Raw genomic sequence first — 17,358 nt, forward strand, 5'->3', positions numbered from 1 at the left:
ATCTCTCCATGTTTCAGGCTCACTGCCTTTATTCCTGATGAAGGGCTTTTGCCCGAAACGTCGATTTCACTGCTCCTTGGATGCTGCCTGAACTGCTGTGCTCTTCCAGCACCGCTAATCCAGAATCTGGTTTCCAGAATCTGTAGTCATTGTTTTTACCATACTGCAGCTGAGTTCTGATTATAGTCCAATTCTTCGTGAATATCTTATAGTTCTGGCCCCTTATTTTTTAAAGATTTGTGAGTGCATACCCTGAGACCCTGCTGTTTGTCTTATCACATTTAAGCTTATCTTCTAAACAATATGTGCCCTCCTTTATGCTGCCAGCAATATATATGACCTCCTGTCAATACTGAAAGTCGTTTCCATTTACATACCATTCTGTCATCATAAAATGTCTTTGTCATTGTGTTATTGATAAGGTTTGATTAGAATGTGAATGACAAGAAAAAACTGACTGAATCTATGTCTATATCGAAGTTCAATAACATAACTACTTACAAGAAAATCAGCATTCTCTGCTCGTAAGTGGTTTGCAATGTAATGAATACTTTCCACTGCCAATTTCAGAGCTGGGGTTAATGTCGCTTTCTTCTGCTCTCTGCGCTTGGCTACTTTTGACTCTCGCTTTGTGCCTGAGGCTGTTCTCTTGACCTTGTTCCCATGTTTGCCTTTACACAAAGATGGAGCTGACTGGGGTGTATTTCCATTCTCATGGCATTGCGGAGTCTCTCTGGGTTGCCCATTCGAGCAGGGTAGATCCTCATGTAGATGGCTGTACTGGATCCTGCGGGACCTACAGTGGATATTGGCCTCTGGCGAGTCATCCTGCCTGCAAATGTATTGAGGACTCAATGACCTCCCCTTGGGCTGTTCCTTGATACGGTGATGAGGGAGATTTGTGGGTGAAGAACATGGATAGTGAGGTTGGGACTGGTCTTCCTGGCAGGATTGTGATGGGCACTGTGCTTTGGGCTTGCCCTGGTCTTCCTGAAGATAACACGAAGTCGTCAATGATGGGTTAGTACCTGATTGTTGGTCTGATCCTTGGACCAAGATTTGGTTTTGCTCTTCCTTACCTTTGGGAGGGTACATTGGAGAGCTCGAGGCTTCATGTATCGGCATGATCAGTTCATTACAGTTTGTGATCACAGCCATTGGCCGTTGCATGAAGAGAATGCGAGGAAGAAAATCCAGAAAGAACCTTCGGACCCAACCTGGCATGGTGTGTGTGTGGGGGGAGCGATGGTGAACATTCAACACAAACACCGTGATAACAATGGATAGTGTGACAAATATCATTGTGAAGAGAAGGTATTCCCCAATCAGAGGGATGACGAGGGATGTGGACGGAATAATCTCCGTTATAAGGAGTAGGAAGACAGTCAGAGAAAGTAACACAGAGATACAAAGTGTGATCTTTTCCCCACAATCTGAGGGGAGGTAAAAGACCAACACTGTTAAACATGATATAAGCAAACAGGGAATGATGAGGTTGATGGTGTAGAACAGAGGGAGGCGCCTTATCAGGAAGGAGTAGGTAATATCTGAGTAGACTTCGCGACAACATTCGTACTTTTTGATGTTGTAATTCCCAACTGCACTGATAATGACCCATTCCCCACTTTCCCAGTAGTCCTGCTGGTCTACATGCCTGGCCATGCTGACCAGGTCTATCTTGGCTTTGTCAAATGTCCATGATCCAAATTTCATGGTACAGTTCTGCTGGTCAAACGGGAAGAAGGTCACATCAATACTGCAGGAGCTCTTGTAGATGGCAGGAGGAGTCCACTTGATCCTGCCGCTGTGGAACAGGTGGGCCTTGGTCAAGTGGGTGATGGCAAAGTCTCCGTCAGCACTGCAAGTAAAGAAAGCCAGGACTGAGATTTGTCTTAATTTTTCTTTACATATGATTTCTGTTATTAATATATGTGTCAGAGTATATCAACTTAAACACTTTTCACTGTAGATTTTATAAAAATACAAGTGACAATAAATTACTATTCGATTCTATTCTCGTACCTTTCCCGATCACAAAACAACCTGAGCTAGTTCTGAAAGCAAAAAGCAGAATGTTTAAGAGAAATAACAGGAGAGATAGAATAGAATCCATACAGCATGGAAGCAGGCCATTCAGCCCATCGTATTCACACCGACACTTGGTCCAACCAAGTTGGTGTTTTCCTCCATTCAAGCAATACCTGTTTCCTAATCCCACGTACTCGCTCCACTCCTATGTTCCTCTCTTTAGGAACTTAGTAGCATTAGCACCAAGAAGAGTCCACTCAGCCTGTCCTGCTGGTCAATTAGCTAATAGCTGCTATGCACCTGAACCCTAGTTATCCCACCTACACTGCATGTCGCCCAATGCCTTTAACAGGCATTGCCATGTATCACTGCGGTTTGAAAACTCCAGTATCTACAGGGAAGGAGAACATTGAGATTTTCCATTGTCCTTTGTATAAAAGAGTGCTTCCTGATTTCACCCCAGGATTGTGTCCTCTGGCTTCATAAATCTAGGGCATCATGGACTCTAATCTCTCCTCAGTGAAATCATTTCTTCACATCAATTCTATTAAATCCTTTCAACATCTTAAAACTTTTTATTAGATTATGCCTCAATCCCCTGTAGTCAAGGGAGTACAAAATAGTTCTATGCAACCTGTTCTCCCTAACTAACTTCGCTGGCTGAAGGAGCAGTGCTCTGAAAGCTTGTGATTTCAAATCAACCTTTTGGACTATCACTTGGTGTCGTGTGACTTCTGACCTTGCCCACCCCAGTCTAACATTGGCACCTCCATCACCTGACTGTCTAGACCTTGTTATTCTTCTGGATGGAATGATAAGATTTTCTGTCTCTGTTACATTTTTGCTTTTAGCCTTTCTTTATATAAATCAGGAATTACAATAACAAATATGCATCACAGAGGAAGCCTCTTCAGCCCATTGTGTCCATACTAGCTCCTTGAAAGAGTAATATAATCAGTCTCATTCCCCTGTCATTTCCATGACACTATGAGCTTTACTGTTTTAACTTGTTTATCTAATTTCATTTCTGCAAGTTACTAGTGAAAAGGTTCCTATGTCCTCACCCTCACAGCTCACTGAGTGAAAGGCTGAACTGTTATAGATGATACTTCAGTCGAATTATTCCTGAAATGTTTGTGTCACTTTCTGAGAGCTCAAATTCTCGGGATCTAATGTTGGGAAAGGTTTTGTTGCCATTTAGGAAATCCTCAAGTCATTCAGGTTGTCATGGTGATTTACTCCTAAGAATTATATTTGGGGCGGCACGGTGGCACAGTGGTTAGCACTGCTGCCTCACAGCGCCAGAGACCCGGGTTCAATTCCCGCCTCAGGCGACTGACTGTGTGGAGTTTGCATGTTCTCCCCGTGTCTGCGTGGGTTTTCTCCGGGTGCTCCGGTTTCCTCCCACAGACCAAAGATGCGCAGGGTCAGGTGAATTGGCCATACTAAATTGCCCGTAGTGTTAGGTAAGGGGTAAATATAGGGGTATGGGTGGGTTTCGCTTCGGCGGGTCGGTGTGGACTTGTTGGGCCGAAGGGCCTGTTTCCACATTGTAATCTAATCTAAAAAAAAAATTATATGTAGATCCATGAGTTGGTCTTTACACGCCCTCACTGGGTGTGTTTTATAAGGTAGAATGAATAGAAATGGAATTGGGGGATCAATACAATTTGTTAAAAGCTCAATTCACCCCAAGACTACTCTATAGTACAGCAGTGTGGGCTGCTGGGTGGGAGAGAGCAGCCCAGTTTTAAAAAGGTTTTGCAAAGGTTATGAATGAAGGTGGGGTGACGACCTTTGGCAGGTCTCTATACATCAGGGGCTTCCTCACCCTGATGTTAGTAATTCCCATTTGATCCTACCCCTCATCTGCACATTAGTAACCATAACTATTTCCTCTCCACATTGACTTTGAAACCCACCCCCCTTACGTCTGCCTCCCTGAAGTTACCAACCTCTGCCCACCCAATGGCCCTGACCAACAGGATGCAGAATCCATTGGAGCCTTTGTCCTGGGCCCTGCTGCAGTCCCGGCAACCATCACTACAAAGTGCTACACCACTAAAGAATAGCAAAGTTCGGTACCCATGGGGATGGCCTCAACCGGGACCTTGGGTTCATGTCACACTACAGGTGACCCCACTGCACCCCACACACACAGACACAGACACTCCCACACACACACAGACACTCCCACACACACACTCTCTTACAGACACACACACTCTGGCAGACTCTCATATGCTCACACATACATTCCCACACACAACCTCTCACAGACCTATACCCCTTTACACTCACATACACACACACTCTCACAGAGACTAATTACCTGCCCCCCACCACACACAGACACACACCCAACCACATGCACACATACACATGTAAGTCTATGGGATGAATTTGTACTTGCAAAATTACATTTTACTTTGCTCAAAAACTGCATTAATCCATGTGAGATTCGGTAAATCCATTTTTCAGATTAGAATCAGTCTGACCATCGTGGTACAGACAGCCCCACAGGGAAGCTCACACCTTCAATACATTATCTGTGCCGACATGATACCAATTGTTATAGTTCACTTGAGAATGTAACTTCTAAAAAAAAAGGTTTTGTGATTTACATATGAAAGAACTGAATCCAACATAGTCATTCTAAAATATGAGAGACTTAACCAACAATCCAGGTCTTTTTCAATATATAATTTCAGTTACATCACACTGTAAACTTTTCCTATAAATTCTGTGTCTTACAGTATTATTCTCCACAACCACCTGATGAAGGAGCAGCACTCTGAAAGCTAGTGCTTCCAAATAAACCTGTTGGACTATAACCTGGTGTTGGGTGATTTTTAACTTTGTATGAAGTGCAGGCACTGTTGGGGACTGCCTGCCCTTCCAGCCAATCAGATTGGCTGGCTACTCCAAGGAAGCAGGGTTCCTGGGGCAGCTCTGCAATAATTTAAAAACTGAAAGAACTGAAGATGCTGTAAATCAAAAACAAACACAGAAATTGCTGGAAAAGCTCAGCAGGTCTGGCAGCATCTGTGAAGAAAAATCAGAGTTAACCTTTCGAATCCAGAGACCCTTCCTCAGAATTGATGGTAGCTGGGAAAATGTCAGTTTATCTGCAGAAGATCGGATAGGGGCAGGGGGTGAGGAGTAAACGATAGGTGGGGATAGAGTCCTGAGAGAGAGAAGGACAGTTGGACAAACAAAGGAGTTGGTTTATCTCTCCAACTGTTCTTCTCTCTCTTTGGGCTCTATCCCTGTCTATTGTTTACTCCTCATCCCTTGTCCCCACACGATCTTCTGCAGATAAACTGACATTTTCCTAACTGTCACCAGTCTGAGGAACGGTCTCTGGACCTGATATGTTAACTCTGATTTCTCTTCACAGATGCTGTCAGACCGGCTAAACTTTTCCAGCAGCTTCTGGTTTGTTTCTGCATTAATTTAGTCGCCTGTAGCACATTATGTCTGGCACAGAGGACTAATTCCAATCCACCACCTTTCTAATATCACCTTTGGAAAGATTATTGCACCTAATCCAGAGCTTAAACTTATACTATGTATAAATGTAGACAGTACTCCAAGTGTGGTCTAAATTCAGATTTGACATAATTTGCCTTTCAATTCTAATGTTTACATATGAACTCCAGCTCTCCCTTAGCTTTATTGTGTCTTTAATTTTAAGGATTCTTGTATCCCAATAATTGACAGCAATCAAGATCAATACATTCATTTGGTGTGACCCACTTGTTGTAGAGGACAATATCAGGTCTCCAGAGAAACTCCGAGGGGACTCTAATTGAGGTGACATTCCCATATTCCAACGGATTCCAACGGAGTTTAAAATCATGCCATTCCTGAAAATCAAGAGAAAAGGTAAGATATTGGACAAATAAAACATGGAGACTTTTCATAGAAACCAGTGAAACAAAACAATCAAAGTTGATTTTTGACCAAAACTTACCTGTTTGATCCAGACATTAGTGGTCATCATTTGATTCTTTTCATCCTGTGCAGGAAGCAAAAAGCATTACATTTTTATAAATTAACTGATTAACTTGCACAACGACTTATAGTGATGCAGGAACACAATGAAACATCCCGGGGGGCTCTGACATTCAGTCACAGTGATAGGTCAGGTGACCAAAAGCCGAGTCAGGATTGCCATAGTGGATGGAAGGGAGTTACAGAGGTGGAGAGTGGAGGATATTCCAGAGTTTAGGACCTAGACAAGTGAAAGCACAGCCACCAACGGTGGAGCAATTATTATAACTGGGAATATTCAAGAGACCAGAATTAGATGAGTGTGGACATCGGAGAGGATCGTGGGTTTTAGAAATCAGTGCGAGATCATGGTGAGATTTCAGAGCAAGCTTGTGTCTTCTGCAAAGCATTGAAAGAACCTGGAAACAAGGGAAATGGAGAACAGAAGGTCATGGGAATCATAGGGATCCCTTCATCTAATCCTGTGGCCTGGTGGAGTTGAATCATATTTCACCAGTATTTTTTCCTCCATCCATTACACCCATATTGTTTATTTGTTTGTCTGTAAGTGTGTGTATGTGAATGTATGTTAGAGCACGTATGTCAGTATGTGTGAATATAAGTCTGTATATCTATGTGTGTCTGTGTATGGATGTCTGTGCATGCGTTTCTGTGCATGTGTTTGTGTGCATGTGTTTGTGTCTGTGTATGTGCGTATGCGTGTGTGTATATGCATGAGAGTATGTGTGTGTGTTTGAGAGAGTATGAAAGAGTGCGTGCGTGTATGTGTGTGCGAGAGCATGTGTGTGTGTGTATGTGTATTTGTGAATGTTTGTGTACGTGTATATGTGTATATATTTCTGTATGTATGAGTATTGTGTGTGCGAGTGTGTTTGTGTATGTGTAAACGTGTGCGTGTAAATGTGCACATGTTTCTGTGTGTATGAGTATTGTATGTGTGTGTCAGAGTTTCGGCTGTAGAGTTATCTGTTGATGATTCATATTTTGTTTTCCGGATTTCTTTGTAATAAAAAGTAGTTCTTGTTAAGTACAGAAACCTTGTAGAGGTTCTTTAAAGAAACTCTCCAAAACAGTCACTAAGAAAACTCCTTGAACCTTCCATCATGGAAACCTGAAATCTATTGAGCTATTTTCTGTTCTTCACACAATATTGTAATCAGTATTGGCACCAAATCATAGAACTCAAAGAGCAGAGTCCAATACACTGCAGCATTCAACACCAAACAAAGGAATATTAAAGCAGGTTAACAAAGAAATACTAGACAAAAACTGAAAGAACTACAGATACTGGAAATCTGAAGCAAAAACTGAAATTGCTGGAAAAGCTCAACAGGTCTAGCAGTGTCTGTGAAGAGAAATCCGAGTTCATGATTCAGGTCCAATGACTTTTCTAGTTGGGAAATCCTTGGTTGTGGAAGAAGGTGGACACTTCGGAAGGTCCTTTGTCGAAGTTGGCATCATCAGACCCTTTTGAAGAAGGATGCGACCAGAAACATTAACCCTGATTTCACTTCATGAATGCTGCCAAACCTGCTGAGATTTTCCAGCAATTTCTGTTTCTGTAACAACAAAACATAATACAGTGAGTGAGAAACTCCAACATTGACTTTCAGGGCAATGATCGAATTAAAAATTCAACCCTGAATAACATAGACACAGCAGGTAATTCTGGTTCCACTTGGGAGTCAGTGAGTCAAAAGCTAAGAGTCTATACTTTCTTTATCCTCAAGAAAAATAGTTTTGGATCAAAAATACTAGGAAATGTTCAATATTTATGAACTTGGACTGTTTCTAGTTGTTGGTTCTGGGTGGGGTGGTTTGAATGATATTTCTTGACATTGACTTTGTTACACGTTACTTTGGTAATTGTTTCACGTGTACCTTAACTTAACTGTTACCTCCTTCCATGTATTTTAACACAATATCTCTCCGTTTGTAACAATATAACATTGCTTAATATTGTGGGTGAAGTATTAGAGGTTAGTTAACAAAGTTGAATCGGTGAGACCACCATTGCTGGACACTCTAATATCTTGCACGTACCACATCCACAAGTTGTGCAATCGACAAGCCAAAATACACGAGCACAGTGTCAGAGGAGTTGATCACGGGTCGGGACAGTTTGTTGTAGCCAGTGAAGAGAGTTTTCAGCAGCCGTTCCTCAGCCTGAGCCTGAGATTCCAGCTTACAACAAACTGGGGGAAGAAAAAAACACCAGAAAAGTTCAGTTGTTACAGAGGTCAGTGACACCACCTCAGCTCTGCGCAGAGAATAAGGCAGAACTAGCAGGAGGGGAAGCTGGGTCAATGGATAATTTTAAAGCTGAACTGAATAAATTCTTGATGGAAGAGGGAGTCAAAAGGTAGAGGAGAAAGTGAAGATCATGAGCAGATCAGTCATGATCTTACTGAATGCTGTAGCAGGCTCAAGGGGCTGAATGGCCTCCTCTTGTTGCTAATTCATCAGTTCATATGCATGTATTTTAGCTGCTATGTCCTGGTAGATGATTCAGAAAGCTTGTGTAGGACTAAAGTTAGAAACTGTCCCAGGGACAGATTATGAATGGACATTCTTAAATCCCTTTCTGTCCTGCCCCTTCCTATCCTTGGGATATCCTTCAACCCTACAGAATAATAATACAGATCTGCCTGATGTGTCACAGATCCCCCACCCCCCCCCCCCCCCACAACCCATGGAATTGTTTCCCTCAAAAGCTTCGATCTTCCAGGCTGTTAGTTTATTTAGCTTGAGGCTCATTTTCCTCACAACACCTCTCTATAGGACCATGGAAGTTTAATTATTCTCCATTTTACAAGTAGTTGGTCAGTCAATGAATTTGGAATTGAAAGCTTGCCCATGAGAAACCATTGAGAGTTGTAAAACCCATCTGGTTCAGGGGTACAATTGGAGGGTTTGTTTGAGAGCGGGTGGGGTTGTTGGGATAATGATAAGGGTCAGTTCGAGTTCCCCATCACAATCTGAACTGAACCGCATACAGACAGCACATCAGGAGCAGTGGCTGTGGGAAGCATCTTGAGTTCGGGATTCAGAAAGTCCGTTCAGTTTGAGGGATCCGACAGAATTCGGCGTTTGTAGCTGAGAGATCCGTTTTGCTGCTTCCTGGGGTCAGTGAGCGGGTAATCCCCGCCACTGGGGGCTGTTTATCACATCAAAGGGCAGAAAATCATTAAAACATAACTTTAAAAAAGACCAAGGCAGCAACTTGGGGCTGGTAATATAGTCAGAGTGTGAGAGAGAGTGAGAGAGCAGACTGGGAGAGAGAGAGAGTGTTAGAGAGAGTGAGAGAGCAGACTGGGAGAGAGTGAGTGTGTTAGAGAGAGAGAGAAGACTGGGAGAGAGAGTGTTATAGAGAGTGTGCAGACTAGGAGAATGAGTGTTAGAGAGAGAGAGAGCAGACTGGGAGAGAGTGAGTGTTAGAGAGTATGAGAGTGAGGGAGCCGCTCTCTCGGGTTGTGGGTTGTGGGCTGTGGGGTGTGGACTGTGGGCTGTGGGCTGTGGGCTGTAGGCTGTGAACTGTGGGGTGTGGGGTGTAGGCTGTGGGGTGAGCTGATGGGGAGGATGGCTCCGGGATGTCCCCTCTCCCTGAGTCAGAGAGTGCTTACCTGGGCACAGCAGGAGCAGCAGGACAGAGTCACCCAACAGAAACGGCTTCATACCGGAGGCAAGTCCCTTTCCCCCCACCCACCCCAGCGCTGCCTCCTTTCCCCCTCTCCCTACTCTCTGTCCCCCGGGAATATCCAGCTCATTCCTGGCTAACCCACAGCCTCACAGCTGGAAGTGAGCCGCTCCTCCGTCTCTCTCTCTCACCCTCACTGTCCCCGTCTCTCTGCTTTTCTCTCTTCCTCTCTCTGTATCTTTCTCTACACTTGTCTTTCCCTTTCTGTCTGTTACTCTGTCTCTCCCCCTATCCCTAGCTCTCTCCTTCTGTCTCTCTTACTTTCTCTGCCTCTCTCTCTCTCTCTGTCTTCTCTCGCTGCTCTGAGTTATCCCAGTCTCTGAGAGGAAACGCCCCCTTCCCATCAGGGTCTGGCCCTCCTCTGTCTGTGATAGCCCCAGTGTCAGTGAGTCATTTCCCGGGAAAAAACGTCAGCAGCGGGAGGGGGGCGGGAAGAAGAGGGACAGGGAGGGGAGATGGAGAGTGGGGGGAGATGGTCGGGGGGAGGGGAGTGAGGGAGAGGGAAGGGGAACAGGGAGAGGAAAGGAGAGGGAGTGGGGAGAGAATAGGGAAAGGGGGAGGAAAGAGGAGAGAGAGGAAAGGAGGGGAGAGCAGGGGGTAGTGGAATGAGGGGGGGGGGAGGGGAGGAGAGGGAAGGGGGTGAGAGGGAGGGAGGGCTATCCTGGGGCCAGCAGCACTGAGCCCAACTCCCTCGAAGTCTCTGAGTCCCAGGTTGGGCCTGTGTGATGTCACATTAACACAAAGAGCTGAAGCAAACCATCAGCAAGGCTACCCTCCCAGGGAGGGTCTCTCTGTCTCTCTGTCTCTCAGGGTACCCGGAGCTGCATGTGCTGAGGGAGGGCTCTTGAAAAGGACATTATCCTCGAGTGGCTAAACAGATTTACTGTCGGGCTGCACAACTGTGGGTAAACCTTCACATTCTCTCGTCTCCTGCTTCCAAAGATAGCGCAACATTACACAAACTCCAAAACTGGGTAAGTGAAGGGTCACAACCGATTACTGTGTCTGATCATGGGCAATGCACCAGGGATCTCAAGGATCTCTGTGACCCCTGTGACCTTAAAGCGCTGATGAGGCAGGAATTGGAAGATTTTGATGTGGTGACACTGAGTGAGGTCAGGGTGGTGAGTGGCTTCGAGGGGAGCTTGCATCTGCTGCCTTTCTCCTGATGGCTGGTGCTACTTGCAAATCCACCAGCTCAAATCACCATGAGTGGAAGCAGCAACAGTGTTGTTTTATGAGCAAGATGTATGTCACTGGTTAAACAATGCAGCTGTAAGGTCTGATATTCGGCCGTGTTGGAGCTGGAAGGAAAGGAAATGGCAGAATATGGAGCTGGACATGAGCTTGAAGCTGTCCAGGTGAGAATCAACCATCACCTCCCTGCAGTCTCACGGAAAGCAGCACCATTCTTCCCAATAATTTACATCAGTTTGTTGGCAAAGGTGTGTGGGTGTAGGCCCTTGCGTGATCCTGTGAACATTCTGCCATGCCAAGTGGTTATCAGATGAGAATGCTTGAGAATATGAGCACAGAAAACTGCCCACCCAGTGAGCTGTTATTTAGAGATTGGAATTCACAAAGTACACTTCCTGACCTGTTTTATCATTCCCATATTCCCCATGAGATGTGGCATACTGAGTTGACCAGGTCTGGGTTGATAAGAAGTTTGTTTTGTCAATGTTTAAGGACAGGACATGCTTCTTTGACGTAGAATTGAAGAGATCAACAGTAGCCTTGACACTGCAGTCATCTGCGATATGTATATCTGTGGTGGTCAGTTTAATTTTGACAAGAACATAACTGAGGTTAAAGAGGTTTTCACCTAGGCCAGATTTCCAGTTACACCAAGGATAAAGATCAAAGACACTCTATAGAAACAGAACTGTATTGACAGTGATGATTTGCTGTTGATTGTTCAGAGCATGATTGTTCAGCTGAGCCCACACAAGGTCATGGTGAGGCACAGCGGCAGCAGAGAAAAGGAGGGATAGTCTACTCTCCAGCTCACAATGTTCTGGAACGTACTGCCCCATGTATACAATCATTTGTGGGTCAACAGTTCGATTGTTCAGTCACAACAAGACCCACAGCAGATAGTTACAATGCTGAGTAGATATCACCCTCAAATCAGGGGACAGCCAATGACAATATAGTCTTCATCTCAGTCTATTTGTCCTGAGTCTTATCTATTTCACCTTGAATCGTATAACTGATAATCTCACTAATCCAATATCTCATTCCTTCATCCCTGCCTCTCCTTCCCTCTCATTCTGTTCTTTTATCATGGAATCCACACAGTGTGAAAGCAGGCCGTGAAAATCAGTGAATTCACACCGCAGACCAATCCCATCCTGACCCACCCCCACTACCCTATCCCTGTAACCCTGCATTTCTCATGGCTAATCCACTTGGACAGATTTTATCTGTCCCTTATTTTCTCCCTCACCCACTCTATCCTTTCTCCTCTTTCAGGTACTGGTAATTTGTGGCTAAACAATGGTTTCTCCGATTGACAAACACGCTCACTCTTTCAAGGTCCTTTGCTAAAACCCCAATGTTCCTGATAATTTGTAATCCTATCTAAGAATGTTGAGTTTGTGAAAGGTAGTTGGGGTGATGCTTCTCAGCCACTTTCAGCTCAATCAATAAAGTCTTGAAATAAAACAGAATGTGAGAGGAAGTTTGTCAAAGTTTATATCATTTCAGGGGTTAAATGTGCAAATCTGTTTGAAAGAATGAGATCTCATCTAACTCTCTTGATAAAAATACAGATTTACTTTTACAATAATTAACTTCAGAGAAAGTTTCTAGTTAGTTAAATCTCTGATAACTGTTGCATTTTATAAATGACTTAGTCCCTTTCCTCTTAAACATGGCTCTTTGATTTTAATTCAATTATTATAACAAAGATATAAAACCTGTGTTTATATCATACCTTAAGTAACATTCATGCCACACAAAGGACAGGCAATGACCATCTCCAATAAGAGAGAAACTGTTGACATTCATGAATCACCCACTATCAATATCCTTACCATTGACAACAAACAGAACATCTGCGCTCACCACAGAAACACAGTGGCGACAAAAACAAGTCAGAGGCTAGGAATCCTAAAGTGAGAAACTCGCCTCCAGACTTCCCAAAGCTCATCCACCATTTACCTGGCACGCGTTGCCTGTTTTGGGGGGGTTTTAGCTAGGAAGAAAGGTTGGAGACTGGGTTTGTTTTCACTGGAATGCAGGAGGTTGAGGGTGACCTGATAGAAGTTTATAAGATTGTGAACGGTGTGGACAGAGTCAGACGTATGAGGCTTTTTCCCAGGGTGGAGGGATCAATTACTAGGGGACACAGGTTCAAGGTGTGGGCGGAGTCAGGGGGAAGCTTAAAATAGATGTGCGAGGCAAGTTTTTCATACAAAGGGTGGTGAGTGCCTGGAACATGCTGCCAGGGGCGGGGGTGGAAGCAGATACAATAGCAGTATTCAAGAAGCAACTGGACAAACACATGAATGGAAAGAGAATAGAGGGATACGGATCCTGTAAGGGAAGACAGTTTTAGTATGGAAGGGCAAAATGTGTCAACGTAGGCTTGGAGGGTTGAAGGGTCTGTTCCTGTGCTGTATTGTTCTTTTGATCTTTGTCAGAAGGGAGGTGTAATGCTCCCCCCAACAACACTCAAGAAGCTCATCACCATTCAGGAGAGAGCAGCCACATCCACAAGTATTCAGTTGGTCCAACATCAGTAGCAGTAGGGTGTGCCATCTATAAGATGCACTGCAGAAATTTTCCAAAAATCCTCAGACAGTATTTTCCAAACCCATGACCACTTCCATCTAGAAGGACAAGGGCAGCAGATACAGGGGAACACCACTCCCTGCAAGTTTCCCTCCAAGCCACTCACCATCCTGACTTGGAAATACATAACCGTTCCTTCACTGTTACTGGGTCAGAATCGTGTAACCCCCGTGATGTTGACAGTGCAGGTTTCACCAATGGTAATGCCACTGAATGCCACGGGGCAATGATTAGATTCTCCCTTGTTGGGGCTAGTCATTACATGGTGAAAATTTTCCTTACCTCTTGAGAGAGACAGAAGAAGCAAAGTTCAAGAAATGGTGAACAGACAATCTCTGGGAGAAATCTCGATGTTGAGATGGAGAGTGGACTGAAGGAGGTGAAGAATTTCATGTTTTTGAAGTCCTATGAAACATTACGTTAATGTAGGAAAATCTCTGATAACCTTTGATTTTAAAAGTAAGAGGTTGAAGGTAAATGCTTGATGAACACAAACTTAATCTGAAACGATAGAAGTGTAACATTAGCACAATTACTCGATCTTCCACATTCTTCCTCAGACAAATCTTGTCCAATCATTGTATTTCTTTGTACATTTTGGACTATTTGAATACTTCAAGTTGCATTAAACACGGCCTGAAAAATCTTTCTCAATAATTGTTTCAGTTGCAGTGATGCCTTTCAGAACTGCCAACCTCAATAAGCTAATGCTAATGACAAAAAAAAATGAATGCATTTTCTTCTGCCAACCTTCCTTCTTCAGCTACATTTCTGATGGTTTCCATTCAGTTATATTTAAGCATGAATAGAAAGATTTATCTCTTGGCCAAGTCATTGCTGTTCAATAGTTCAAATCCACAGAATACTTAATGGACTCACATACTCTTAACATTCGCCTGTACCTGTGTTTTTGCTTTTTCCACTATTTACCTATTATTTACTATCTATGCTACTTAACTCTGTGATCTGCCTGTATTGCTCGCAAGACAAAGCTTTTCACTGTGCCTCGGTATACGTGACAATAAATTCAATTCAATTCAGTAAATGTGATTACTGCTCCTTGATGTATTGCCTATTATTGATATCTGCTCCCTTATTCCAGACACTCAGCTTCAGGCTGTAATCTGCTCTCACAGCTCCACAGCAAACAGACCTGGCACATTTAAACATCATTATTCATTTGTCTCTATTCTGTGTTTATGCTCATTTGCCAATCTCTCTCTCTCTCTCTCACTCTCTCCTCAGTTGAGCTCCTGATGCACATTGTTCACTCCATTCATTGTCATCACTTCCTTGATTTTAAGGTCAGTTGAGTTCAGTAATCTTCACTCTGTTGGTTGCATTCTGTCTTCAAAGTGAAAAGTTTAGGAGTCCAATTCCTGCCCCATTTTCCTGAAAGACACATTGGTGTGGATGGTCCCCATGATGTGGAAGTGCTGGTGTTGGCCTGGGGTGGACAAGGTCAGAAGTCAGAGAACACTAGATTATTGTCCAAATGGTTTATTTTAAATTGCAAGCTTTCAGAGTGTAACCCCCTTTGTCACCTGAACTGACGGTTGGACCATAAGCTGGTGTGATCTGACCTCTCACCTTGGTATGGGGATAGGGCTATACAGGCAGAGGTTCAGGGTAGATTTTCATTTTAGATTAGAGTGGTGCTGGAAAAGCACAGCAGGTCAGGCAGTATCCTAGGAGCAGGAAAATCGATGTTTCAGGTAAAAGCCCTTCATCAGAAATGCTCTGATGAAGGGCTTTTGCCCGAAACATCGATTTTCCTGCTCCTCGGATGCTGCCTGACCTGCTGTGCCTTTCCAGCACCACTCTAATCTAAACTCTGGTTTCCAACCTCTGTAGTCCTCATTTTCACCTAGTAGATTTTCATTTTGACCTCTGTTTGTGAGTTAACCTGGGTCCTTGCACCTCATATGTATTCTTGGTGATCTGTTGACCTTTCTTTCCCCTCTACAAAGGCCCCAAAGTTACCATTGAGATCCCTGATCCCTGCCATTCATCTAGGAGAGAGTGCCCCTCTCCAAACCACAATGATGTTCCTGCTGACAGATCCTGGCTGCTGCAAGTCCTGCCCATTCAGCAGGTCCCAAGGCTGATAACAAATTGCACATCCCCCAACTGTTCTCTGATCTCTGACGCAACTCTTCAGATATTGTCTGGTCAGGTTGGCCAATCCCCGCTTTGGAATATAAGCCCAATCTTTGGCTGGTGCAGTATTAACATAGCTTAAGAAAAACAGACAGTCTTTCGAAACAGGACAGATCCCACCACTCAGAAGAGGTAATTTATACCTGTTTAAGCTCTTCAATAAAGCTTGTCCAATACACCTACTTGCTTTATCCACTGTGTGGTAAGGTGGGCCAATGGTTAACACTGCTGCCTCACAGCACCAGAGACCTGGGTTTGATTCCAGCCTCAGGCGACTGACTGTGTGGAGTTTATGCATCCTTCCCGTATCTGTGTAGGTTTCATCCCACAGTCCAGATGTGCAGGCTAGATGGTTTGGCCATGTTAAATTGCCCATAGTGTCCAGGGGCATACAGGCTAGGTGAATTATGAGGTTATATGGATAGGGTGGGGTTCTGGGTGGGATGGTCTTCAGAGGATAGGTTGGTGCAGGCTCAATGGGCTGAATGGCCTCTTTCCGCACTGTAGGGATTTTACATTTTCCCAGACTCTCTTCTTATGACATTTTGTTTTGTAGGTTCTCAATTTGAAAGCGAAAGTCAAACCTGGTTCAGAGAATGTTTAGAAATAACTGAATGGAAGCCGTCAGAAATCTAACTGTAAAAAGAAGATCAGATGAAGAATGTGAGCTCTGATTATAGCAACAACTTACATTTATGTAGCACCTTTCATGTCAGAAAATAACCTGGGCTCTTCACAGGTGTTTATCAGACAACATTTGAAACCACTGTGAGCCACGCAAGGAGACTTTGGGACAGGTGACCAAAGGCTTGGTTAAAAGACAGTAAATTCCAGAACTGGGAAAGGCTGCTTGTGGGATCTTGCTGTGCATAAGCTGACTGTCATGCCCTGACACTTCAAAGTGATTGTTTGTGCAGTGCCTTGAGATGTGGCTGAGTGCTGTGATAATGCACATTGTATAATTAGAAGCCTCTATACAGTTAGCGATGAGTCTTCATATCCATCTTTTTAATGTTGTTGGACTTTGTTTCAATCACACCTGACTTCCCTTGACTACAGTTTATGAGATATTTACCTCACTGAAAGCTGCTCAGTTTTCCTCATGACTGTTTAAAATATTTTAACAGGCATAATTTTCAACATGCTCCAGGGGCTCCTTGTTTCAAAGAAAGAACAACAACAAAGACATGGAGAGAAGGCCAAGGAGAAACTAAGAAGTTACTGCAGCTGGTGGGATAAATAAGAATGGAACTGAGTGAGAGCTGTTTCCCTCACTCCACAGCCTTAGCCCCACCCCTGTCTGGGTGATGGTGGAGATAGATTGTAGGAAGATGAAGCATTATTATTTATTATTTATCAACTGCAAATCACTAGAAACAAGCAATTGTCTCATTGACAAGCGTAAAGACCACATCTTTTTACATTTGATTGTGGGCTAACATGGAAAAAGGACTATTATAATAACCAAAAGACTATTATAATAACTATTATAATAAGGACTATTATAATAACCAAAAGAAGGAATTGCTGCACTTTTGAAAACAAGTTACTAGAACTTATTGTGAGTTGTGTTTACACAGCTGCTTTGGAAGCATTGCCATCTGAGATATAAGACATCACAACACCATGGAGGTAGGCACAGGGTGTGATTCATCCGG

General features: G+C 43.7%; 1 protein-coding gene across 1 annotated transcript in view; it reads right to left on the reverse strand.

Moving 5' to 3' along the window:
• Window positions 1-9,884, reverse strand: part of LOC122560319 (neuronal acetylcholine receptor subunit alpha-2-like) — a 21,296-nt gene extending 11,412 nt beyond the window's left edge. The window contains exons 1-5 of the mRNA XM_043710919.1: window positions 9,669-9,884; window positions 8,089-8,240; window positions 6,005-6,049; window positions 5,788-5,897; window positions 502-1,858 (exon numbers count right to left, since the gene is read on the reverse strand). Coding sequence (XP_043566854.1) covers window positions 502-1,858; window positions 5,788-5,897; window positions 6,005-6,049; window positions 8,089-8,240; window positions 9,669-9,720 — 1,716 coding nt within the window. The 5' untranslated portion in view covers window positions 9,721-9,884. The remainder of the gene's footprint in view (window positions 1-501; window positions 1,859-5,787; window positions 5,898-6,004; window positions 6,050-8,088; window positions 8,241-9,668) is intronic.
• Window positions 9,885-17,358: the final 7,474 nt, after the last annotated feature.

Source organism: Chiloscyllium plagiosum, chromosome 20 (assembly GCF_004010195.1).
Source record: "Chiloscyllium plagiosum isolate BGI_BamShark_2017 chromosome 20, ASM401019v2, whole genome shotgun sequence".
Lineage (NCBI taxonomy): Eukaryota > Metazoa > Chordata > Chondrichthyes > Orectolobiformes > Hemiscylliidae > Chiloscyllium > Chiloscyllium plagiosum.